The sequence below is a fragment of the Sorex fumeus genome, unplaced genomic scaffold (genome assembly GCF_029834395.1).
Source record: "Sorex fumeus unplaced genomic scaffold, SorFum_2.1 ptg000013l, whole genome shotgun sequence".
NCBI classification, from domain to species: Eukaryota; Metazoa; Chordata; class Mammalia; order Eulipotyphla; family Soricidae; genus Sorex; species Sorex fumeus.
In genome coordinates this window covers 15,715,218-15,740,957 of record NW_026606070.1, presented here as the reverse complement: position 1 = coordinate 15,740,957, position 25,740 = coordinate 15,715,218, and the positions used below count along the sequence as shown (strand labels likewise).

Sequence of the window (25,740 nt, the reverse complement as noted above, 5' to 3'; positions counted from 1 at the left end):
TGTGTATACATATATAATATCAGTATTATTCTGTAGTTTCAGAAGTCCACTAGTGTTCATGGAACATAACCCCTACAGGTAATGGGGACTACAATGCTACATGAACAATAAACCCTATCTGGAGACATCTAGTTTTAGAGAGATCATTGCAGGAAATTATGTCCTATTTGTGGGAAACTCCATTAGGAGTAAATTTGTCTTCAGATTCCCTAGAGATGAGTTTGCGCGATGGAACTGCAAAATAATTTTTGTGAAATCTCAGTGGTCTTACTAGTTTGCCACTAGTAAGACATAAATAGGCAGAAAAATATTCATTCAAATTTACTTACTTATCAGTCCCTATCTATTTAGGACAAACCTTTCTTTCATTAATGCATTATAACATTTTAATTCAAAAAATGTTGTTTATATTGTATGTGTTAAACGTTCCTTTTTATTGTTATTACAGAAAATTAGCTTTACTGTTGGAGAACCTGTCAGCTGAGTAATCATGTATAATTCTGCAGAGCACTGGTACTGTATAAATGAGTATTTTTAGAAAGAGAGACAAGACATGTTTTCAGCAACACCTTTCTCTGTTTTGTCACTTGGCACCCAAATATGGCTGCAGAGAAGTTAAAAGCTAAAAACATTTTTGTTCTCTAGGTTACAATGGTTCTCTACTCCCCTGATATGCAAATTGCCTTAAGAAATGATAAAAATACTGAGGGAACAGGCAGATGTAAGGAATTGATGAGGGTGAGCGTGCTCTGCTGTAGACCATCCGTCCTGAAGTAACCCAGACTTTGGCTCACCCTCCTTCAGCTGCTGGTGTTCCTAATTGTGGCTATTTCCCCCTGGCAACTTGGGGTCAACCCAAAGTGTCATTGTAAGAATCAGTGGAGAATTGGTCTAGCAAAAATATTTATGTTGGACAATAGTTTGCCCAAACTGTGGGAAATGAAATTGTTTCTGCTGATAGAGTTTCCAACACGCTATAGGAAACCTAGCTATTCCTAACTTTAGGAATGACATTTGCTAATTTCTGACCATATGCCTTTCTTAACATTGAAGTTTGATAAGTTAAATGCCTTCACAACACAAATCTTATTAGTTTGAGAAATCAATACAGGAATCAGCTAATTCTAGGATACAGTATAATTCTTTTCTTCTTTTTTTTTTTAAATGGCTTTTGGGTCAGACCCAGTGGTGCTCAGGAGTTTCTCTTGGCTCTGCACTCAGGGATCATTTCTGGCAGTGCTTGGAGGGATCAAATGGGGTGTCGGGGATAGAATCTGGTTCAGTTATGTGCAAGGCAGTTTCCCTCCCCTCTGTACTATTGCTCCAGCCTCATGAGAGTACAATTTAAAAATCTAATTAAGAAAACGTCCTGGATAACAATTAACCTTAGAATTCACAAAAGATGTATGGTGTCTGGAGTGCCCTTAAAGGGACCCTCTTTCCTTAATCACAGGAAGAAGAGTTTGTCTTTGAAAGGGAGATTAAATGGCTGGGACCAAAGAAATGTGTTTCCTTTTTTTTTTAATGCTTCCTAATTTTTTATTGACCTCAGTATATTTATATGACCTCAAAATATACTTCAGGGAATACATGCATATATTTGATTTTCTCACTATTAATTTTTTTAATTTTACTCAATCACCGTGAGATAGAGCATTACAAAGCTGCTCATGATTGGGCTTCAGTCATATGATGTTTCAACACCCATCTGTCCATCTGTGTAATTTCAAAACACCAATATCCCCAGTTTCTCTCCCAGCGCTCCAAACTATACCCCACCCCAGTCTACCTCTATAGTAGGCACCTTATTTCTTTTTTCTTTCTCTTATTTTAGTCATATGGTTTGCAATACAGATGCTAAAAGGTTATCATGTAAAGGATATGATATCATGTAAAGAATATCAATATATACATATATATATATATATATATATATATATATATGCCTCTTTTAACACTCGGTTTGTGACTTTTCTTTTCAAGTGGAAGGGCTCTACACTTTCCTTGCATTTTCCCACTAGTTTACTGGCCTCAGAGGATCTTAGTAATTTTCACTCATGCATTAAATTGTGTAGGTAGTTGTTCCCCATAACTGCTTGTGCAGACTTACTTTAAACCTGGATTTTATAGCCTCTGTTTTAAGATCTTTGTCTTTTTTCATAGAAGAATGCAAGGACTTCGCATTTTCTAGGTTAAAGTTCACAAAGACACTTTGGCCTGCCACAGTCATAAATATTTTGCATCTCAATACTGATTTCGTATGGAACTATTGCAAAGCAGGAATAGCTGACTTTCCAGGCTGGTTAGACAGTTTAGATCTACGTTACTGCAAGTGGAAATGTTACCTGTTAATCTAGTGTTCTGTATGGGGAGGCTAGGGAAGTTGAAAGAGTAAACAAGGATGAAAGGCAGTTTCTGCAACTTTTTCCATCCTGCTGGAATGGAAAGAAGCAAAGAGCAAGTTAGCTCACAGCCACTCCTGTTGCCTTCTCTCAGGCAGGTTTATCTCTAACACAAGGAGTGGCCAGTACGTCTCTTTCAACTTTAGTGGTTCAAGTTTAGCGTTCTAAATTGAAGGATAACATTTCATTTGGGTTTGGCAACATTGGGTGAACGCCTATGCCAGTACACCACACTCTGCCCAGTCATCACGGAAACAAAGAGCAATGAGAGTGAAGATGATGATGATGACGGTGATGGACAATGGCAGTGATGATGATGATGATGATGATGATGATGATGATGATGATGATGATGATGATGTTTTGGTAATAGTAAATCCTGTTTACTGAGCTACGTATTGGACTAGGATTTCTGCATAATTTTTTAAATTTCATTCTCGAATAACAACAGCAATAGCATGCTAATTATTGTATCCATTTCATAAATAAGAAAAATGCCGAATAACTTGCCAGGTTACAGAGTTTCCTAAATGGGAAAGCCAAGATTTGAACTCAAGCACTTCAGACTCTAAAGCCTAATCTGATAACCATCACGGTTAACTTTTAAAAATAAAACAATGCTTACCTCAAAGAACGTATTCACTTCATTTCCCATGAGATGATCTCCCCAAGTTTCTTTGCTCTTGTTTTTAGTTCTCTGATGTAGAAAAAAGTATGGCATTGTTACAAACCCTATTTATGCCTCATTCCATGGTTTCTTCACTAAGAACTGACTCACAGATCAGCAGCTTCCTTATCAGACAGATTTTTAAGACTTAAGGGCTTTAGAATGTAATTTTAATAACATGCTCCCAATAGTTGCTGTGTAGTTGAAAGGTCAATATTAGAGTTGTAATAAAACCAAGCTTCAGATTTGACCTCTGCAGCCAACTCTGCTCTGTCAGCCATCTTTAGCATGGAGGACCAGAAGAGAATTATGTTTTACAGTTGCAACTTTTTCATTTTTCCAGTCAAAGTACCCTTGTTAATAACAGCAGTACCACATTTGTTGCTATATGGTTAGTGTCTGTTATGAAATAGGCCCAAATTCGATATTTTGTGCCATGTAATCTTTATTACAAGCACTATGATATTTTGATATTTATAATTATACTTTTTTACTTTATGATTACAGTCTAATTTTTTGCATAATTTTATCATTTGGCAGTTTGTGATAGGTCTATGAACTTAGCATGATCTTCTGTTTTTCTGCTTTAACTTCACCAGACTTGCTTGGTAAAAATGTCTACCTGCTATGAGTGGGATCACTGGTTTAGCGTAAGCTAACATGATCTCTTTTTTAAATACATCCTTCTTTCCCTTCCTTTGAGAAATATCTAATATAATAAATGATTCTATTGTGATGAATTTTTAAGGATTGACCTTCTGATATGACTCATGAATCAAATCCAATTTAAAAAAATACCATTTAACCCAGTAGTGTGCTGCAGTTTCAGCAAGATTTCCAAACTGGGAGATTTAAATTTCATAAGATGTTTGTATCACAGTGAAGTTGACCCCAAACCAAATTATTAAACTTTATTATAAATATACCTCCATTTCATCAACTTTTTTGAAAAACATTATATCTATTTTTTTTATCTGTACCCAATCTGACAGTATTTGTCACTTAAACTTAGAGAGAACAAGTCAGATTTTAAAAAGCACACACAACTTTCCTTCATTTTGGCCCTAGAACTACATTGGGGAGAATATCTTGCTAAATTTAGATAAAGCCTGAGATTTCCTTTGTGATTCTTTTTTTTTTTTTCATGTTCCATGTTCCAAAATGCTTCACTCAAAAAAAGTTCCTATTGAAGAGTTTCCAACTAGTTTCCCATGAACTATACATCTATTTACCTCAGTACCTTTATTTTTACAAGAAATTAGAAATGAAATGTTAAGCCCAAAAAACACATTTTGAGGAAAAAAAATGGAATTGTCCTTGTATGCAGAAGACAGGTAAAAATTTTTAATGAGCCAATGTTATCGTAGGTCCCTTTGTTAGTTCGACTTTTTTATTTTTTGGCTTATGTGTACAGAGAAAGTGTAAGAATGGAAATAGATGTTTATGGGACATAAAGTCCTGCAGCAGAATCCACATGACTTGAATGTGATGTGTTCAGCTCTTTGCACAGGGAGTCCAGCCTGTGGTTTCCTACCACTCCCACCACTTCAACGCTTGATGCCATTTTTCCCCCTGGTCCCATGATTAAATTAGCTCAGCAAAATTGTTAGTCTTTTTTTAGAAGCCTGTGACATTTTATATAGATAAGGATATGTATTCTGTATGACTTTAATACTTCCTGCAGTCAATCAGTAACAATTAGAGACAGTGACACATTTGGGATTCATAATATCTCTAGCTGTGGCCAAGATGTCTCAGGTGCAGAACTGTTTGATTTGCACATGAAAAAAACTGATTGAGGGCTGAAGCAATAATACAGCAGGTAGGGCATTTGCCTTGCATGCGACTGACCCCGATTCGATTCCCAGCATCCCGTATGGTCCCCAGAGCACCACCAGGAATAATACCTGAGGGTGGGTGTTACCCCAAAAGAAAAAAAAAACTGATCTAAACTGTGCTTCCATTTTAATGCATGCAGTAGTTTCTCCCCACCCCCCACCCTCATTTATTGTCCTGTGGAAAGACTGATGAAAATTGTATTTTAGTTTTTAGTTTTTAGTTTGGCGGGGCATACGAGCATGCTCAGGAATCAGTCCTGGCAGGACTTGGGGGACCATACATGGTGTCAGGGATCAATTGGATTGTCCATGTGGCAAGCAAATGCCCTACTCACTGTACTATCACCCAAGTTCCTCAAATTGGGGGGAAGGGCACACCCATTGGAGTTCATAGCTTTCTTCTGGCTTATCAGTCCTGAGGAGCACATATATTGTGCCAAGGATAGATCCCGGGTTGAATACTTATAAGGCAAGCGCCCAACATGCTGTATTATCTTGGGCCCCTGTACTTCAATTTTTTTTTGGGGGGGGGAATCACACTCAGCGATATACAAAGGTTACTCCTGGCGGTGCTAGGGGGATCATATGGGATGCTGGTAATCGAACCCGGATCAACCACGTGCAAGGCAAATGCCCTACCCGCTGTGTTATTGCTCCAGCCCTGTACTTCAATTTTAATGTATGCAATCATTCTTTTTCATCCTCATTTATTTATTTATGTGAGGCCCTGTGATGACCATTACTGCTCATAATAGTGTCGTGCACAACACCGTCCATCAGGGTCCTGTTTCCTCCACTATGGTCTCTGTGTCCTCACAACCCCAATGGAGTTGTGTTCTGTAGACCAGTTTGTTTCTTTTGCCTTTTTGTTATTTTATTGCTGTTTCTTTATTTTTTTAAGATTTATTTTCATAAATTTACTCTCTGATATTTATTTAGTGAGTGAGTGGTATGTGGGCAAGTGGATGTGGCTATTAAAGAGATCTGAGTAGAAGTCATGAATAATCTTCTCCATTGCCCTTCTGGAAGATGTGATAGATCCATCATGATGTCGGAGGGCAGTCATCTTGGTTTTGTAGTTGGTGAAGGACAGGCGGGCATTACGAATGTTTTTCCCAGCTTCTGCTGCATCTACCAGTACTGCTGCTCTCCTGTTTTTGAGGTCATCCTTGATGGCTTCTCTGCACTGTTTTGCCAGTTCGGATGTTCACTTGTGGTTGCCTGAGGCATGTGCCAAGCCACGTTGGCGAATAAGTTCAAGAGTGTTCGAAGAAAGACGGTTTTTTGTGGTTATCTCTCTCTTGGCATTCCTTGTACAATCATGGAGGTGCTGAATCATTCGATCGTATTCCTATTCATCATACGTATTCGTATTCGTATTCATCTACAAACTATTCACTCGAGTCATCCTGAATAGGATTAGCAGAACACTAGATGAAGGACAACCATGTGAACAAGCTGGATTCCGAAAAGGATTCAGTACCATTGACCATATCCACACAATAACCAAGCTCATTGAGGTATCTCGGGAGTTCAAGATGCCGCTCTGTCTAACGTTCATTGATTTAAAGAAGGCCTTTGATTCTGTTGAGACGGAAGCGGTCATGGAAGCCCTAGCCAATCAGGGCGTACAAACTCAATACATCAGGATCCTTCGTGAGCTCTATTGCGGATTCACTACCAAGATCTCACCATTCTACAAAGAAGTAATCATCCATATCAAGAGAGGGATTCGGCAGGGTGATACCATTTCACCAAAACTCTTCAGTGCCACCCTCGAGAACATCATGCGACGACTGGAATGGGAAAACATGGGAGTGAAGATAGATGGTCGGCAACTACACCACCTCCGCTTTGCTGATGACATCGTTCTAATAACACCAAACATCAGCCAAGCGGCACAAATGCTGAACGACTTTGACCGTGAATGTGGAAAGGTCGGACTACAGCTGAATCTTACGAGGACAATGTTTATGAGAAACAGGCTTGTTCCTGACGCTCCATTCGCTCTCAACGGAACCACCATCTCCGAATGCAACAGTTATATATACCTAGGTCGAGAAATCAACATGATGAATGACCTGGCACCTGAGTGGCGCAGGAGGAAGAGAGCGGCTTGGAATGCCTTCAAGAGCATTGAAGAAATAACTAAAAGGACAAAGAACCTCCAGCTACGAGCACATCTCTTTGATTCCACTCTTCTTCCTGCATTAACATATGCCTCAGAGACCTGGACCCTACGAAAACAGGATGAGAACGCTATTCGGGTCTCTCAAAGAGGAATCGAAAGAACTATGCTTGGAATATCACGATTCACTCAAATGAGAGATAGAGTCCGGAGTTCTGATCTTCATCAACGCTCAAGAATCAGGGACGCTGTCTCATTTGCCAAGACATCAAAAATCAGATGGGCTGGACACGTAATGAGGTTTACAGACAACCGCTGGACTAGAGCCATTACTGATTGGATTCCACGGGACATCAAAAGATCACGTGGCCGCCCACCTATAAGATGGTCAGACTTCTTCGTCAAGACCCTAAATGATCGGTTTGAGGCTCTGCATGTTCCTAGAATGAACAGATACCATTGGGCTACGCTAGCACGCAACCGGGATGAATGGAGACGTTACTGGCACCCACTCGAATAAATTGATGAATAACGGGGATTAAGTGATTAAGTGATTAAGTGATTAAATTTACTCACAGTAATGGATTACATTCAATGTTTCAACACCAATCCCACCACCATTACACCTTCCCACCACTCTTATTTTGAAGTTTCTCACCACCACTCAAGCCTGCCCCACAGGCAGATGCTGATTAATTTATTTTGTGTTGCTGGTTTTGAATAGCATGAGATGTTGTGTGACTGAAAAAGCAGCCACAAGCTCCTGGAATTCTAAGATTTTAAATAACTGGGGTCAGGAGACATCTCTGTAGCAAGCTGATAGGTACCAAGATTCATCTGTGAGTTTCTGGTTCATGGCTATTGATCCATGACTTAACGCATTTAAATGCATCTGGAGGCAGTTCGTGGGTGTGACAGCCAGGACCCCAGAAGGGCGGGGAGATGGGAAGGACTGGCCTGTCCCCGATCCAATCCCTTGAGGCCTGAAGTTTGCAGTCATTGGCCCCGCGTACCTGGGCTTTTCATTGGGTTCTGGAGGTTTGCGGCCACCAGGATTCATAGGAGGCAGGTGAAAGGATGATGCCTACTCCCGTCTGAGGTACCCCAGAGAAATCAACCTGGGCAAGGTCCAGAACATCTCTGGGCGAGCTGTTCAGTTCCAAGATACATTTGCAAGTCTCTACTGTTTCTTTAAAGCCAGCTTGCTGGCTTCAGTAACCTGCACTATGGAGATTCTTTAAGATTTAACTTAACTGCAGTTTTCATTTTCCAGCCTTGAAAACTCCTGAAATTATTGAACTTCTTTTCAAACTCCAAACTTGGAAACATTTTGTTGTCCAGAGAGAAAACTTCTCCAGAATGACATCATCTTTAATTTATCCTAGTTTCCTTAATTTAGCTCATTTTCCTCAGTGCTAGCCATTTCAGATGTCTAGGAATAAAGTTGCTGAATATTCTATTGAAAGGACTCATTCACTTGACATCAATATCAAGTTAAAGCACCTTACATTAATACTTGTCCATTGAAGCATTAAAATGTATTAATTCCACTTTAGAAGATGTATATAATTCCTGTGTGTAATTAATTATTTCCAGATGCTCCATGCTCCTTTCAAGCAGTGTTCTCATTAGTCCTCTTAGTCTTCCTGAGAGGAAGAAGGGGGCATTTATTTGATGTTTTAATTGAAAGAAGCATCTATATTTATATACCAGGCTGATAGATCACTCAGTGACAATTATTAAGGGAAAAAATCAGCAGTGGTGAAAAAGGGACTCAGTCTCGGGAATGCTCAGCCCTCTATTTCTTCCCCAGAAATTATGCCTATATCTGATTTAAAGTCATTCTTTCAAGGGAAAAAGGGAACAAACTTGAATGCCCTTTGTAAATAGCTATTGTTAAAATCCTATTATGTTCATTCTTTTAAAAAAAACTTTTAAGCAGTATCAAATGAAAACTGAGAGCTTAACTCACTCTCCACTTTCTAGTACAAAGGGCTTGGAAGTTCATCAATGAGCAAAGCACCCTAATTTGAGTTATTATATTATTGCCAGAGTGACAGTATCTGGGAGGCCATTTTCCTGACATATGCTGGCCCAGGTTCAATACAGAGTACCCACATGGTCCCCTGAGCACCACCAGTGAACCCTGAGCGAAGAGTCAAAAGCAATTCCTGAGCATCGCTACGTGTGGTCCAAAAAGAAGTTATTTTCTTTTATGGCCTATCTTTTAGATTCATATTTAGCCTTTACTTAAGCTAGTCCTCTTATTGTTTTTATTAGTTTTAAGCGTCTCTGTTTTTGTTTCTTCCTAGTTTATTCCCATGCCTGTTCTCTACGGTGTGTTCCTCTATATGGGGGTAGCTTCCCTTAATGGTGTACAGGTAAGTTTTCCAACGCAGTCTAAGTATAGCTGTGCTTTCCTTGTAGTGAGAACAGTCTATTAAAAGATCTTTGAAAAAAAGACCTAGTCACTAACTTGAGTGCTGAGCTTCATAAATGCATTTATTTTTACTTTTTCACCATTCACCTCTTTTTATTTCTAATTTAGCTTGCAATAATAAGTGTTGTTACATCAGATGATAAGAAATATTATCCAGATCATTATCTCAATAGACTATAAAAGTTCATTTATCTGGGGAAACAGAAGAGCTATATTCATTCTTTCTATCACTCTCCTTTTTCTTTTTTTCTTTTGTCTTATGATACTATTTATCCAATTGCCTCTGTCCTATACTAATAGTAGAGTAGAAGGGTACTCTAATTTGATTTTGCTTTTCACCTGACTGAGATCAGTGATCAAAAGCTTTGTACCAATAAAAGAATAAACTTAATGTGGTTTATAAACTCTTCTCACATCAGTCATTTACAGTTTGAATAAAAACTTGCTCCCTTTAAAAAATCATTAGGGAGAACTTAGGAAGGAACTCTGTTTTTCAAATGAAGTTTAATTTAATTGGCAGCAGGAAACTGGAAGTACTTCTGCTGGTTTTGCCACCTTATTAATTGTAGCCTTATTTAGCACTTAGCAGTATTTTCAAGGAAAAGACTACATGTTCTGTTAACATTACAAGAATTTATTTAAGCTTCATAATAACTTTTTCTTTCATTTATTGAATTTAGATTAATTTGGTTTTAGAATCAGAATGAATTTGGCAAATAGCCAAAACTCCAAAAAAGAGAGGACTCATTTTTCCTTGTTTACTTCTATTCAGTAGAATTTTTTACCCTTTAGATATTTTTGACAAAATACAATGTGGTCTTCATACATTAATTTACATTAATATAATACATCAATGGAGACAAGCACTGTCCTCCCATTGTTCATCGATTTGCTCCAGCAGGCCCAGTAATATTGTGAAACTTGTTGTTATGTGTTTGGCATATTGTATACGTCATGGGTAGCTTGCCAGGCTTTGCCATGCGGGCGAGATACTCTCGGTAGCTTGCCGGGCTCTCCGAGAGGGGCGGAGAAATTGAACTCAGGTTGACTGGGTTGGCCGCATGCAAGGCAAACACCCTACCCGTTGTGCTATCAATCCAATATAAAAAGTAATGGTTTTTTTGCCATGACATTGTTGTGTAGTTTACATGTATAAAAATTAATCTATTGTATCTGGCAGTGTAAATATTTGATGTTTGCAATTTACATATTTAATGTGTAAATACATAAGTATTTGAATAATTAATTTATTTTATTGTGCCTTTTTTTAGTATCAGCTAGTGTTTAATGTTTTTTAAGTGCTTAAGTATCAAGTAATTAGTAAGTAAAATTTACATATTTTTTAATTGCAATTTATGTAAGTGGAAAAATATGAAACTAGTATTCCCCCCAACTTAATAATTAGTTTTGTCTGGTCATAATAAGTCAGTCTAAGTTAGAAGTTTGACTCTATGTGCTCTAGATGCTTGCTGATGGTTAAAGCGCAATATTTGTTTGTAAAATTAAATAGAACATCAGTAATCACTTGCTTTCGCACTACAGCAAGTGAAATTTACGATAATACCAGTGCTTTCCCATTTTCATGTCAGATACATACTATATGTTCTTGAAACATATCTTGAAGTGTATGATATATAGCATCTCTCCTTTTATTTTAGATAAAAACAACTAAGGCAAAGTAAAATACATAAGCTAAATGTCTTCTTTCAGTGTATCATTACTAAAATAAGCGCAAGATCTCTCCCGAAACTCAGATGAATAAAATAAAAATCAGAGATGAGTATTTACAATATATTTTGCTTTATGAGTGTAGGGATCAATTTAACTCATGTATTCACATAATATTTCTGCCAGGCAACAACAAAAATTGGCAGATTTGTACTATTTCTTATTGTACTGAACTAAATTTATCTACTGCCTGATTAGTGTCCTCCAGAAAAGGAACTGCTTAGCTCAATTGATGTAGTTAATTGGACATGGTGAAAGGGACTGTGTGTCAGGTCTTGAAGCAATACATTTGTTCTCTCTTCCCTCTTCCTCTCCAGTTCATGGATCGTCTGAAGCTGCTTTTGATGCCCTTGAAGCATCAACCTGACTTTATCTACCTGCGCCATGTCCCCCTGCGCAGAGTCCACCTGTTCACCTTCCTGCAAGTGTTGTGTCTTGCCCTGCTCTGGATCCTCAAGTCAACTGTGGCTGCTATCATCTTCCCAGTCATGGTGAGAATTCCTTTCATCAAACCAACTCAATAATGTGTTGCTGTTCTTGTAATAAGGTAGACACATGTGTCTTTTATGTGTAGTTTCATTATGTCTAGCTTGGGCTTAATTGTTTACTTGTTTCCTATGCCTATGGTCATTTAGGATAACCCTTGGTATCAGCTCCTCTGAATTCAGATGCTGGTTCTAAAATTCACACTGGTCACGGTTCCCCACAAAATTCCCATCCTCTCATCAGTGAAATGAGAGTGGCACTCAGAGCACTAATCATAACACATAGTAGAACCCAAGTACACATTCATTTTTTTTTAAAAAGTGTTGTTGTATAATAAAATCAACATTGAATAATATACAGAGCCCACTTCACTTGAAACAATAGAGAACAATGTTTACTCCAGGAGAGGGATTGTGGGGAGGAGATTAGGATGAGGGAGGATTATGAGAGCAATGGTGAAGGGTAAGTGGACATTCTTGGGCAGGGTGGGGAAGGTTGTATTATGCATGAAAACCTATTATAATAGGACTGTAAATCATGGTGCCTAAAATAAAATTTTTTAAAAAGAATAAAGAATAAATTTTCAATTATGGAGGTTATCCAGTGAGTTAAAAGAATTAGAGCAAGAATTTCACATAAGAAGTCACTCTCTTATATGCTATCAGTATAACCTACCTATTAGTTTTGCTAAAGTCAGGAAAAACAAAGTTAAACCTGGGTAAATTTAAATATATCCAGTAAACTATTAATTTATGGTGATAAATAGTAATATAATTTTAGACCTTTAAATATGTGAGTGTGTGTATATATATGTATATATGTGTGTGTGTATATATATACATGTACATGTATGTACATATATATATATATAAAATCTTTTCAGGGCTTTAATGATCACAAAGCCTATCTGAAACCAGTAAGGTAGGTCTTATTAATTCCTCTAGGATACAAAGAAACTGACATGCAGAGGTCATAATGTGGCTAAAGATAACCTCACTAAAAATAAATCTATAAGCGAAACAAAAAAAAGAAAAGAGGTAAAAGACAAAACTCTAACTTTGTCTTAAAAGATTTCAGTACTCTATCATATTTAGCATCATATTTTACAACCCCATAGATTCTTAAGAGAAAATAAATAAATTGTATAGGAAAACAACAAATATGAGCTACTTTAAAGATATATATACATGTAAACCATAATTTAAAAAAAATTAAAATACAGAGAAGATTTCAAACTTAAAAGAAAATACAACTGTTGTAATACAACTCTACTTCCTTCAAGTCTATTGTTGATCACAGGAATTTTTAATGTACTTTTGGAAGTTACTCTTCAAAAACAGTTTATAGAATCAAGTTCAAGAAAATCAGTTTAAGATTGAGGAAGGGCTCGAGCACAGCACATCCTTGGATTATAAATCCCCAAGTTTGATCCCTGGCTCTGCATGGCCCCTGACCACTGCTGGGAGTGACCCTGATAGTCCCCAAGCACCACCAAATGTATCCTGGTGACCCCAGTTGATATGATTATTGCCACCAGTCGACCATTGGCAGCCTCTTCTGCAACATAAGTGCTGATGTGAGATGCAATCAGCTGGGAGTTGTTCTTTCCTTTACTTGACTTCTAGATCATGGATAACATACTCATAGCCTCTAAACATCATATAATCTGCTTTTTTGGCTGTAAGAAGTAGATTATGTCTACTTCAGGGAATTGTTTTGCAAATGAATGTGAAAAAAAATGTCCACGAATTGAGCTGGTTAAATATTCTGTAAATTGTGATTCAAGTGCCCTATAAATTATATCACCTTTGCAGCTCAAATGCTACCTCACTACTAATACTTTGAAGATATTTTGGTGTGTTGTACCAATTTTTAAAAACATGTACAGGGACTGAAAAGATAATACAGCAGGTCAATTGCTTTTCATGGAGCCTTCCTGTGTTCAATCTCTGGCATCCCATATGGTCCTCCAAGTACCACCAAGAATAATTCCTGAGTGCAGACCTAGAAGTAGCCCCTGAGAATCACAGGTGTGACCCCCCCCCCCATTAACAAAAATAAAATCATGCATAATATTTTAAGTTAGAATACTAAAAAATTATGCAGGCTATTTTTACCTTAAACTTTTAGTCACTAATTAAAAGTCTGACACAAAAGCAAATAGTTTAAAAATAATCTTTTCACATTGAAGTTCTAATCGGGCTAGGGCAGGAGGCAAGAGGGAAACCAGGACATTGGTGGTGGGAAATGTACACTGGTTAAGGACAGGTATTGGAACATTAGATTACTAAAACCAGTCCTGAATGACCTTGTAACTAAAAAAGACAAAAAGAAAAAATAAAATTCTAATTGTACGTAACCGCATATCTCAGTGATCAAAACAGAGTCAATTTGAACTAACACTTTCATGAACTAACTTTCCCCAGGAAGAAAAAGTTTGTGGCTCACTTAATATTAATCCCCATAAGCATACACTCCTTATACAAAATGGGTCTCTACTGACTTTGGTAGTATTCATATTACCATGGTTTCATCTAACATTTTCTTTTTTACTTTTATATTATCCTTCCAGATCTTGGCACTTGTAGCTGTCAGAAAAGGCATGGATTACCTATTCTCCCAGCATGATCTCAGCTTCCTAGATGATGTCATTCCAGAAAAGGACAAGAAAAAGAAGGAGGATGAGAAGAAAAAGAAAAAGAAGAAAGGAAGTCTGGACAGTGACAATGATGATGTAAGGAACTTTCTAAAATTCTGAAGTATTCATTAATTTTCTCAAAGTGATGTAGTGATTTCTAACAAAATTAAGCCCACCCTATTTAAAGAATCTTCTTTCTTCATCATAATTCTGTGAGATATGGTTGGTTTTCTATTTATAATCCAAGGTTTAAATTTAATACTTAGTTTTGTATAATATTAAGGCTAACATGGACAAATGTCATTTGAACATGCTGAATGCAATGATCTATGTATCCATTTGAACAGGCTCTTAACCAAACTTCTACCTTGAATTTAACTTTTCACTGACTTTAACATGATTTGGGATTATTTCTCTGTAAATCATCAGGAAAAAGGAGAGAGAATTGGAGTTTTGAATATTTTTCTATAATTGTTGAAATTACTGTCATTGTTGGTCCTTTTGCTATTGGGTGATTAAGCTGAGAGATAAAATCATTGCCCACTTATTTTGTCTTTCAGAGATCATTTCATAGACATATAGGTGCTTTGATTGGCTTCTGAAATATGGAAAATTAAATCTGGAATATTTTTCCACATTCACACAGATCATTTCAGTAGTTGTTGAAAGGACTGCCCAAATTACATTTTCTATATAAAATTTTTTTGAAGTTTTACATACTGAAATATCTCCAATCTAATGCAATCACCAGCATCCCACCCTAAATTTGGAATATCATACATTTTTGGTATATACTCTGTACTTGTTCATTTTGACTTATCACCTATATACCACTTCCTTCATTGCCTTTACAGTTTAAAGTATATTTTAAGTTTGCATTTTGCAAATGAGGAAATTGAATCTGAGAAATATTAAGTCATTTTTCTAAATGTACACAATCATCATTAAAGTAGACAAACTTTAATCTAGATCCTTGGTTATTTCCAGTTGATCAGGCAGTCTGATTGTGTTCTTTTTGGAGAATTTGGAAAAAACACAGGAAGGAAGTTGGCAGACAAAATTGAATTTCAGATAAATTGATCCAATAAAGGAAGGCCAAATATATGAGGCACATTTACTAAAAAGAAAGAGTCAGTAGGAATTTTTATGACTGTCATCATCTATCTACAATGAGATGAGGTATTTTGACTTTTTGTTTCCAATGACGACAGAGAAAGAGAGAATATGCCGAAGCTATATCACAGATTAAGATGTAGCATTAAGAAGAATGATGCATTTGCACATTGAATTGAAATAAAAATTTGAAATAAATTTTAGACCACTCAAAACCAAAAATGGGGAGGGGCATTGCCTGAAATATTGAGATAATTAAAGCCGTATTTCTTCTTGTATTTTCAAAACAAGTGTATCAGTTTATGTACATGATTCTAAGCTCAAAATTCATTATGCATTACACATGTATGAAGTCATATCATGGAATCTTTTCTCTAATGGTTTTTAAGGGAAGAAAAAATCAACATTAGGGAATGTTTTAAATTTAGTACTCTCCAGTGTCAACAATTGGATCAAATGAGCTCCTAAGAAGTTCTTCCAGTTCTTAGATCTAACTTTCAACAAACCATATTTTATTTAAGCAATGATATTCTTTCATTAAAATGTTTACCATTTCAGCTCAGTGGTTCCAACAAATTGCATAAAGATAATCTTTGAAACTTTTTTCTTCTTTCTCCTCTGTCCCACTCAGTCAAATAAAGTATACATATAGATGTGTGTGTATATGTGTGTGTGTTTGTATAAAATATGTCATACACACTGAATCTAACCAAGTAATTCTAAAGCACATCTATGATTAGTTCTGTGTACTGCATTCATCATTTGAGGCTTCTACACTTAGAATGTGACTCTCCTGACATTCGCTGAGAAAACTGGAGTGTGGGGTTCATGGATTCAGGGAAACATCAGGAGTATAGGAATTATGCCTCAAATATTTGCACATAGAAGTAGTGGGATCATAGCTTGCCCACAATTGAGCCGTTCAATATTCATTTTTCAATTTAGTGAAACAAAACAGTTTTATTGAAAGAAATTTATTTAGAGAAATTTAAGGGGAGTGAAGGGAGAGAGGGAAGGAGGGAGGGAGGGAGGCAGAGAGATATTGAAGAGAGAACACAAGTTTTTTCAGAGTGGAAAAGGCTGCCACTCAATATTTTTTTAACTTGCCTGGTAAGTTATGATTAAGGTGCCATCATGTTCCTCTAAAACTGCTGATTAGAAATGCTATAATAGCACTCACCCTCTTGACATACTCATAATGTAGGCACACATGGCATCATCTTCTTTATGGTTTGCATCAATTTAAGTCAGTATTTTAGGGCCTCCAAAAGAATAATGTAGGTCATTGTAGGTCATTAACCTGTACATATTCATAAGGAATGTTTCAATGTGTAGTGAGCTTTATGTTAAAATTAATTTTTTTCTTTATTTACTTTGATCCCTTTTTTCATTCTTTTTCTTTCAACCAAAGGTCATCTCCTTGTTACTTCCAGTTAAGATATGAATTTGGTATTTTCAGTCCATACATATTGAATTCAGTATAAAAAAGCCTCATGATTAACTGTCCAGGGTTACCATTTGGTTCAGATCTGAGCCCTCGCTCCCTCTCTGACCCTCATAGGTACCTTCCTTTTAATTTGACTATCTTCTGTTTTGCTAAGTTTTAAAATTAAAATAACCTTTAAATATAGAACAGTTTTGAGTTTGTGAAGGAGGTTTATTTTCAGATGTAATCTTTTGTTTGTTTGTTTGTTTCGTTTTGGGGGCCACAGCTGGTAGTACTCGGGGATCACTTCTTGGACTCAGAAGTGTGTGTGGGTTGCTGGGAATCAAACTTGGATCAGCAGCATCATACCCACTGTACCATCTCTCCATCCTTCTCAAATATTTTATTTTTAAGTTCTTACTATAAAAAAATGTTACAAAATGTCTTCTACCTGTCTTAAAAGGAAAGATGAGTTAGTATTTTCCCGGAGATGGAAGAAAAAAAATATAAACAAAAAAATTTCAGGATTACTATTATTTTAAACGTTGATATTATTAATTGATTTACAGTGTCAGGGACAGAACCAGGTCTCGTACATACTACACCATACTACACAGGTACTTTAACATTGAGCTACATACCTGACCCCTCAGACCATATTATAGTTTAGGAATTTTTCTCTGTTTTCCTTTTGACTTTTTGGATCAATTTTATTTTATTTTATTTTATTTATTTATTTTTCAGGGCTGGAGCAATAGTACAGTGGGTAGGGTATTTGCCTTGCAAGAGACCAACCCGGGTTTGATTCCCAACATCCCATATGGTCCCCTGAGCACTGCCTGGAGTAATTCCTGAGTGCAAAGCCAGGAGTAACCCCTGTGCATTGCCAGGTGTGACCCAAAATGCCAAAGAAAATGCTTTTATATAAAACAAACTCATACATATTTGCTGCTTGGAAATTCAATTTCTAGAAAGTTTCCACCTGTTTAATTTGTTGTGCTGTTCACTTGGTGCCACTCTAATTTTAATTGACTCAATCCCACTAAGATACAGGGAGGAAAACAAATGTGGGAGTATGGGGAGGTGGTATAAAATTTGAAAAATGAGCAGAGTGAAAGCAATTACATATAAGCCTTTTTTCCTGTGTAATGAAATGATGATAGTATTTACTTGCTCAAGCAGTACCCGGGGATAGTACTACAATTCTAAAAATTCTTGTAAATTTTTTTCACAGTCTGACTGCCCATACTCAGAAAAAGTTCCAGGTATTAAAATTCCAATGGACAGCATGGAACAGCAACCTTTCCTAAGTGATAGCAAACCTTCCGACAGTGAGTAGAACTAACCTCTTGCATGCCTGCTTACTTATGATTTGCAATTACAGAAGAAAAAAAAAATCCTTTAGAATGCTCATCTTCATAAATTCCTATTTTTTTTGTCTTTCTGTTTTGTGGAGAGTTTTTCCTTGATTTTTATGAAACTTCATTTTTATTTTCCCTAAGCTTCACCATTAATTTCTCCCTCTTATGCATAACCCTTTATGTTTTTGCTTAATAGTCTCTTCTCTGACCCAAGTTATCACCAGTTTCTTTCAATTGCTAAACTCATAACCATATTTTAAATTGATTTTTCTTCTTTCCACTGGTAGGTAGAATTGCAGCTTGTAGTACTACATCACTGTCTGTTACTGTTTGTCTTCCTTAGGCTTCCACCAATGATCAAATCAGCTCAAAAGAGAAAATTGCATCACGGTTCCTTTAATGATAGTGATTAAGTTGTTAATATAAAGAACTTGGAGTAATTTTTTTCAATTGGCAATCATAAAAACATTATTGCAACTTGATTTTAGACATAGCTTATAAGATTTATGCATTTTCTTTCTAATTCTTTCATTCCTCTTCGGCTGTTTCAGTCACTGTTTTTTCTGGGGTAAATAACCTGGCAGCTAACGTTTAATGGTTTCTGACTTGTCCTCTTTTATTTTGTAATTGAATTAACAGATCACTTAAATAGAGGTAAACCTCTATAGTAAGAATTACTACCCCAAGCTTTCCCAACAGCAGATATCAATTGCCTCTAAACTAGTAGCACTTTGGTTTTCATTTGAAAAACCAAATTTTTTTTTAGATTAGGGTACACTTCTGATACATAACAAAAAAAGACAATTAAGATGCAAGCATTTCTATTTGATGATGCTGGTTTAACGTCAAAAAGAGTTTACCAAGAGAAGTTCAACTTGAATGACAATTTATGAAAACTGGGTATTAGTTTTCTATTCTATCAAACACAGAATTTAGTAGCTTAAAACCACCAACTTTGAGTTTTCTCCACACAAGTCCTGCATTCAGGAAATTAGGAACAGCTGATTTGGGTGGTTCTGGTTCTGGGCTCCTGAGATTCCAGTGAAGCTCACAGCTGAGGCTGAGTCTGTGTGTGGAACTAGGGAATTGGCTTCAAGTTCAGGTACAAGCCATTTGTCAGAAAGATTCTTCTCAGTTCCATGCCCTGAAGAGTCATCAGGCTGCTTCTCATGACCTGAATTCCCCCAGAGCCAGTGATGACCAAGACAGAAACCAAGGCAGAAATTGCGTTCTTTCCTGTCAGCCTCAGAAGTGAGGCACCTGCAAGGCAAAGTGACTAAATTGCGGTGTAGACCACTGAAGCATAGGAAGTCTGGCAGGAGGGTCCCAGTTCACTGCAACTGGAGATAAAAGAAGAAAAGCCGTCGCATCTTTTGTGTCCCAAATTATCTATATGTAATTTGGGACTGGAGCTAACTGCCTCAAAGTCCTTTCAGTGGAATTTAGTTAATATTTTCTTTAGGAATTCAAGCTTCCCAAACCGTGTTGGCCACTTCTTTTTCACACCGCCTCGAAGACTATTTTATGATTGCTAGAGACTACTATTTATGATAACATTTTTTTTTCCTCCAGGAGAAAGGTCACCAACATTCCTCGAACGCCACACATCATGCTGATAAAATTCCTTTCCTTCAGTCACTCGGTTTGCCAAGGTAAGGGACAGCCCAGGGTTTTTGTTCTGTGGGATGATTGCCTCACAGAAATGTAGTCAGTGGCAGTTTTTTGGCAGAATGCCCTGTCCTCCTTCCTCTCGATCATTTATCTTCAATAAATGACCCAATCACCAAACAGTGTCCTCGCTCTCACTGGTAGAAAACATTCTAAGAAACTTACTCTATGAATTCTTCAAAATGATGGAATCATTCTGTATCATTCAAGTTAAGCCCGGGATCAATATTAGCTCTTAACATTTCAGTCTCACCTCAATTTAAGGGAGGTGTTGTTTCCTGGAAGGACTCCTCTCCTAGTTTCCTTGCCTCTTCACAGGACTTGAGAAATGTTATATCCTACTTATTTTCGAAACAGTGAAATGACTGACTGTTTCCTGCACATCTTTTTTTGCCCTTCGATTTCGGATATTACCCACCGGCCAGCCCTCCTCCCCACTGTTCCTTTTTTGTCTACATATGAAAGCCTAAACAATTTTTTGCATGAATTTCTTGTTTCTGCCAGTCCCTTCATACCATTTTGAAATACTAAAAGAGATACATATTTTTTAATTTAATTTTTATTAGTGAAACACCATGAGGTACAGTTGTACACTTACAAATTTTTGTGCTTGGGTTTCAGTTATACAATGATCGAGTACCCATCCCTCCACCAGTGCCCATTTTCCACCGCCATGGGTCCCAGTATCCCTCCCACCCCCATCCCCTCCATCTCACCCTACCTCTGTGGCAGGGTATTCCCTTTTGTTCTCTCTCTCCTTTTGGGTGTTGTGGTTTGCAAAAGAGAGAACAAAAGATGACACATTTGACTTCCAGGTGATATTTATTTAACAGGTTATAAAGGAATTGGATTTACTTACAATTTTCTTTCTTTCTCTTTCTCCAGTCCTCCTAGAACTCCAGTAAAAGTCGTGCCTCAAATTAGGATCGAACTTGAGCCTGAAGACAATGATTATTTCTGGAGGAACAAGGGAACAGAAACCACATTGTAACCTGTTTTTCTCTTAAAACTGACAGTTTTTAATTGTTACTGTTCTTGTGGTGTCTATTTACTTTTTAATTTTTTTTTGTTCTGTTTTGCTCTTTGGTCACTGGCCAAATGCTATAGCTCTCTCTGTGCTTCTCTCTTGCATAGGTAAAACCAAGACTAAGATGCACCATTCCTTTAAAAACAGAAAAAAAAAAATGACACTTTTGTTCTTACACTTGCAGATGTATCCTTCTACAACCAAATTCCTCTGTCACTCAAGATTCACACAGACACTGTCCTTTTCTTTTACTAAGCAGAGGGCAAAAGTATTAAAGATTTTATAACACCTTTTATTAAACTGTTAAAGGAACTTACTAACTAGCTTTGGAGCTGTGCTTACTGGCTTGTCATTCTGTCTGGTAGAACAAACTTTTATGGCCAGCAGAATCCCCTTCTTGCTTCTAGATCTCTCTAGGACTGGAAAAAAGTGCTGCTATTCTAACTTGCTCTGCTTGTAAACCCCAATCTTAGAATTTTCAAAAGAAATAAAACTAAAGGTACTTTACTCCCTAGAGAAAAACTGTTGCCATCATTGTAGCAAGTGCTGGAATAATGTCCCTTTTTCCTATGCAACTTTTTTTAACCCTTTAACGAACTTATCTGTTGAGTACATTGAAGAATATTTTTCTTCCTAGATTTTGTTGTTTAAATTATGGGGCCTAACCTGCAACTTATTTTTTGTCAATTTTTTTAACTTTTTTTTTAATTACTGTAAAGAAATGAATTTTTTCCTGCAGCAGGAAACATAGTTTTGAGTAGTTCTACCTCTTATTTGTAGCTGCCAGGCTTTCTGTAAAAAATGGTAATGTATATAATGTGATTTTTACACACACATGCACAGACACATACAAATACACAATCTCTCGGGTAAGCCAGAGGGCTAGATAAGATTTTCAAAACACCATGTTTCTCAGCATCTATTTTTCCTGTCTTTAAAAGAAATTTTGCTGTTCTGTGAAGGAGAAAAGAGAAGCTTCTACATGATGAGAATAACTGATATTCTGATAGTAGTATCTGGCACAGACGCTAATTGTATTACCATGTCAATGTCCTATGCAGTATTGTTAGACTTGTTTTTTCATTCAGAAATATGTGTGTATTTGTGTGTACACTCTGTGTGTGACTGGTGCACAAATGTGCAAATTTACAGAAAGAGTGATACAGGAGAAAATCTAAGTTACCCAGCCCCTCTTATGTCAGTTTTCATAAAATCCAAACCACACATGAAAAATCCACTAGAGCTCAAAAAGACAGCGTTCATTGTACAAATGGGGAGGATAAATGTATTCTATCATCCAGATGTCAGTTATCATCCTTGATACAATGCCCCATATTTACAATATAAAATACGAGAAATATTCAGTGAGCTCATGGGAGAACAGAAGAATATGGAGAGTATACTTCTATATGTTTTAACAGTTTTTAGGACGTAAAGGCAATCATTCCTTATTGTTTGGAAGTTTAGAAATTAAATGTGTGTATATATATGTGTGTGTATATGTTTAAAATCCATATCAAAAATTAGAAGAAAAATTAGACCTTTATTCCACAAATTTAGCATGTTATTTAAATGTAATATTTTTAATAAGATGCATTGTATATTGTGAATATGCATTAAAAATAACATTTTAAATGTCGAATCCATAATTTTGGATTCATATAACCACGTTTGTAATATATCCTAACTAAAACAGGTTGTTAGATAAGTACTAGAAACAGAATGAAACCACATTCTTTGGGTTTCATAATATGAACATTTGACTCCCACTCATTCTTATATTAATTCTAAGTCTATCCTTTTGAAATTTTGATTACAAAATTTTTATTATAATGAATTAGCACTTACTCTTATAGTACTGATCATCTTAGAAATTTTCATTTTATACAAATTATGCATAGCATAAATGGCCTCAAATTTTTTTATCTAAGTGAAAATTGACAATTTACATGTTACTTGTTAAAATATCACATGCCAAATTTGGCATCAGATTTGTTTTTAGAGCTGTCCTAAAAGTGATTATTCTATAATATTATTAAAATTATCTAATTTTTCAGTGCCCTAAAATAAGGAAGCTTTTCTTTTTCTTTAAGGATGGAAGCATCAATAAAATGCTTAAAAGCCAGGCATAATTGAGTTTAGCCTAACCTATGATCTTGTTAAGATACTTTTGTTTACTTTTATAAAAACTAAGATATATATTTTTTTCTGATCATGAATTAGATCTTTGAGGATTTGTGTCCATCTCCCTTTCAAAGAACTCCTGAAGCAATCCAATATTTCATATTTTTTAGTAAATCTAAGAGATCTCATTATGATTTCTACACTATGAAAGAAGGTTGCTATGGATAATCTAAATTTAAAATATGACCTTAAACTGGTGAAAAGGAACAGTTAATATCAAACTCTTTCAATATTGGGGGATTCAGAGAAGTTTTTGAAAAAAAAAAACATTACATTTAGAGAAACAGATGTAGTTGCTGCCAAACAAACAGAACCCAAGGTCCATTTAGAGCATCCAATTACCTGTATCCTAACTCAATTTATTCATTGTCTAAGAACTAACCGAATTTGAGGATGGTTTGTTTCTAAGGAAACTGGACACACAAACTACACCAGTAATTTTTATACAAAGTATTTCTCCCTATTGTGAATACCATGAGGAGAATATTTAAGTAGTTAGAAGGATTAAGTGTACACTCAGCCACAAGGTTGCACAAAATTTACTGCTGGAAAAAAAGAACTTATTAGACCAAGTCTATCTTGTCAGAGGATAAGAGCCTCTGGTTTTGCAGTTGTAAGAAAATCTCTTGGAAGCACTATATCCCATGAAGCATGTCATTCTCTAGTATGTAGAATAATGACTTGGAATCATAATTATTTTGTGTGCCAAAGGTAATAATGTTCTGCTTCTTTTTCTAGTCCAGCAGTGCAAGGAGGGGTAGGAGTAATGGAGGCTTGAACAAGTAGAACAAACAAACAAAAAAACCTTTCTAATCAGCCCACCTCATAAAAGAAAAAAGGAGTGTGTAGACACTTGTCTGCGTCAGTAATTCAGTCTGTGTATATTTTATGCACATGTACCAACACACACAGAGTAAATATATCTGCTATATATTGGTGTTTAATACAAAGAACAATTGTCTTCTGAGTTTTAGGTCTTTTTTCTTAAAAACAAAAAATCTGTGTTAAAGTACTTGAAATGTATTGACTGCTGACTTTTGAAATTAAAACTAAACCCTGAGTTGTTATTACAGAATTTGACATTGTTCAGGGTTGGGACAAAGGTTTCTTCAGTCCTCTTCATACCACTTAATGATTTGGTTCGGTGCAGGAACTTGAGATCTTTTTATTTATTTCATGATATTTTACTTCTGTTCTTCACGGCATGAACATGAAGTGCAGTTCCACCCAGTGGCTGAATACAATCAAATGATATTTTCTGCCACTTGACAATCGAAAGGGCCTTGGAAATTTTCAGATGATGACTTCATTGAGCTTCATTGCAGCCTGAAATAGAGTTTGTGATATATGCTAGCCAGCTAAATTGCATTTTGACTAGAAATTTGGATATTTCCTTTTTCTTGGCTCGGCTCTGTGGTCTATGAATACATACAAAATTCCTGAATTCTGTTTCCTAGGCAAATATTGCAACTCAGGGCTAAAGTCATCCAGAGAAACTTTTAGAGCCAGAAGTAACTTTGTCCCAATTCTACAATGTGAAAAGAGTGAATAGTTGCCTCTTTTTCAGCCACTTTCATGGCTGGTACATATCCGTACACATTACTTTTCAGAATCAATACGCACTTTCAGATATTCTTATTTTTATTCTCTTAAGTCTTTATTAACTTTGGAGAAATGATGCATCTTTTTATTTTAAATGAAGTAGATCAACATGGTGGAACAAAATGATAACGAACAGAAAACATTTCAATATATTACTAATAATTTTTCCAATATAAATCCTAAAATTCCTATAACATTATAGTATTTTACAGTTTTATGAAGCTTTCTATTGTGACTTTTATGGAATTAAGAGATGAAGAAGATGAGATATTTTAGCATTTATATTTTTCAAAATTAAATGTATACTTAAAATAAAGTAACTTTATGCATTTATGAGTGTCAAGTGCTTCTGTTCAACTCTTTAAACAATAAAGAAATGCATTATTTTAGCCCTTTGCATGCCTTGGGTTGTCTTGAGTCAGAGTTCCAGATATCAGATTGCTTCCATAACTCCAGGCAAGAGAATGAAATAAGTGTCAAAATCGAATACTATAAGAGATTATAAAAATTATTCAAGTATTAATGAACTGCTCTTATGTACAGCTCAAAGTAAATCGCAAATGTTGAACAGCAAGAAAAGTTTTATTTTTGTCGGGGGCCACACTCAGCAGTGCTCAGATCTCGTACCCAACTCTGTACTCAGAGATCACTCCTGGTCAGGCTCAGGGAATCATATGAGGTTCTGGGGATTGATTATGGGATCGGCTGCATACAAGGTAAACACGTTATCACTAAACTATCTCTCTAACCCAGCAATGATGTGGTTGTATTGAGAACAATATTTCTTGGTCATACGCATTTCATGCTGGCTTAGTTAGGCTTCCATGTCATGTTTACAATTGTTTAAGAAACTTTTTATCTTCCTTTTTTCAATCATACCTAGCGATGCTCAGGGGTTACTCCTGGCTCTGCACTCAAGAATTACTCCTGGCAGTGCTCGGGGGACCATATGGAATGCCGGGGATTGAACCCCCATGAGGCACATGCAAGGCAAATGCCCTCCCACTGTGCTATTGCTCTGGCTCCAGAAAC

General features: G+C 36.3%; 1 protein-coding gene across 2 annotated transcripts in view; it reads left to right on the top strand.

Moving 5' to 3' along the window:
• Nucleotides 1–25,039, top strand: part of SLC4A4 (solute carrier family 4 member 4) — a 346,379-nt gene extending 321,340 nt beyond the window's left edge. Inside the window, exons 20-25 of one of the 2 annotated variants that reach the window (XM_056111485.1) lie at nucleotides 9,348–9,416; nucleotides 11,521–11,694; nucleotides 14,262–14,423; nucleotides 18,101–18,197; nucleotides 19,800–19,879; nucleotides 20,781–25,039. In XM_056111485.1, the coding sequence (XP_055967460.1) occupies nucleotides 9,348–9,416; nucleotides 11,521–11,694; nucleotides 14,262–14,423; nucleotides 18,101–18,197; nucleotides 19,800–19,843 (546 nt within the window). In that variant the 3' untranslated portion in view covers nucleotides 19,844–19,879; nucleotides 20,781–25,039. The remainder of the gene's footprint in view (nucleotides 1–9,347; nucleotides 9,417–11,520; nucleotides 11,695–14,261; nucleotides 14,424–18,100; nucleotides 18,198–19,799; nucleotides 19,880–20,780) is intronic. The other variant, XM_056111484.1, reaches the window with a different exon arrangement.
• The last annotated feature ends 701 nt before the right edge of the window (nucleotides 25,040–25,740 follow it).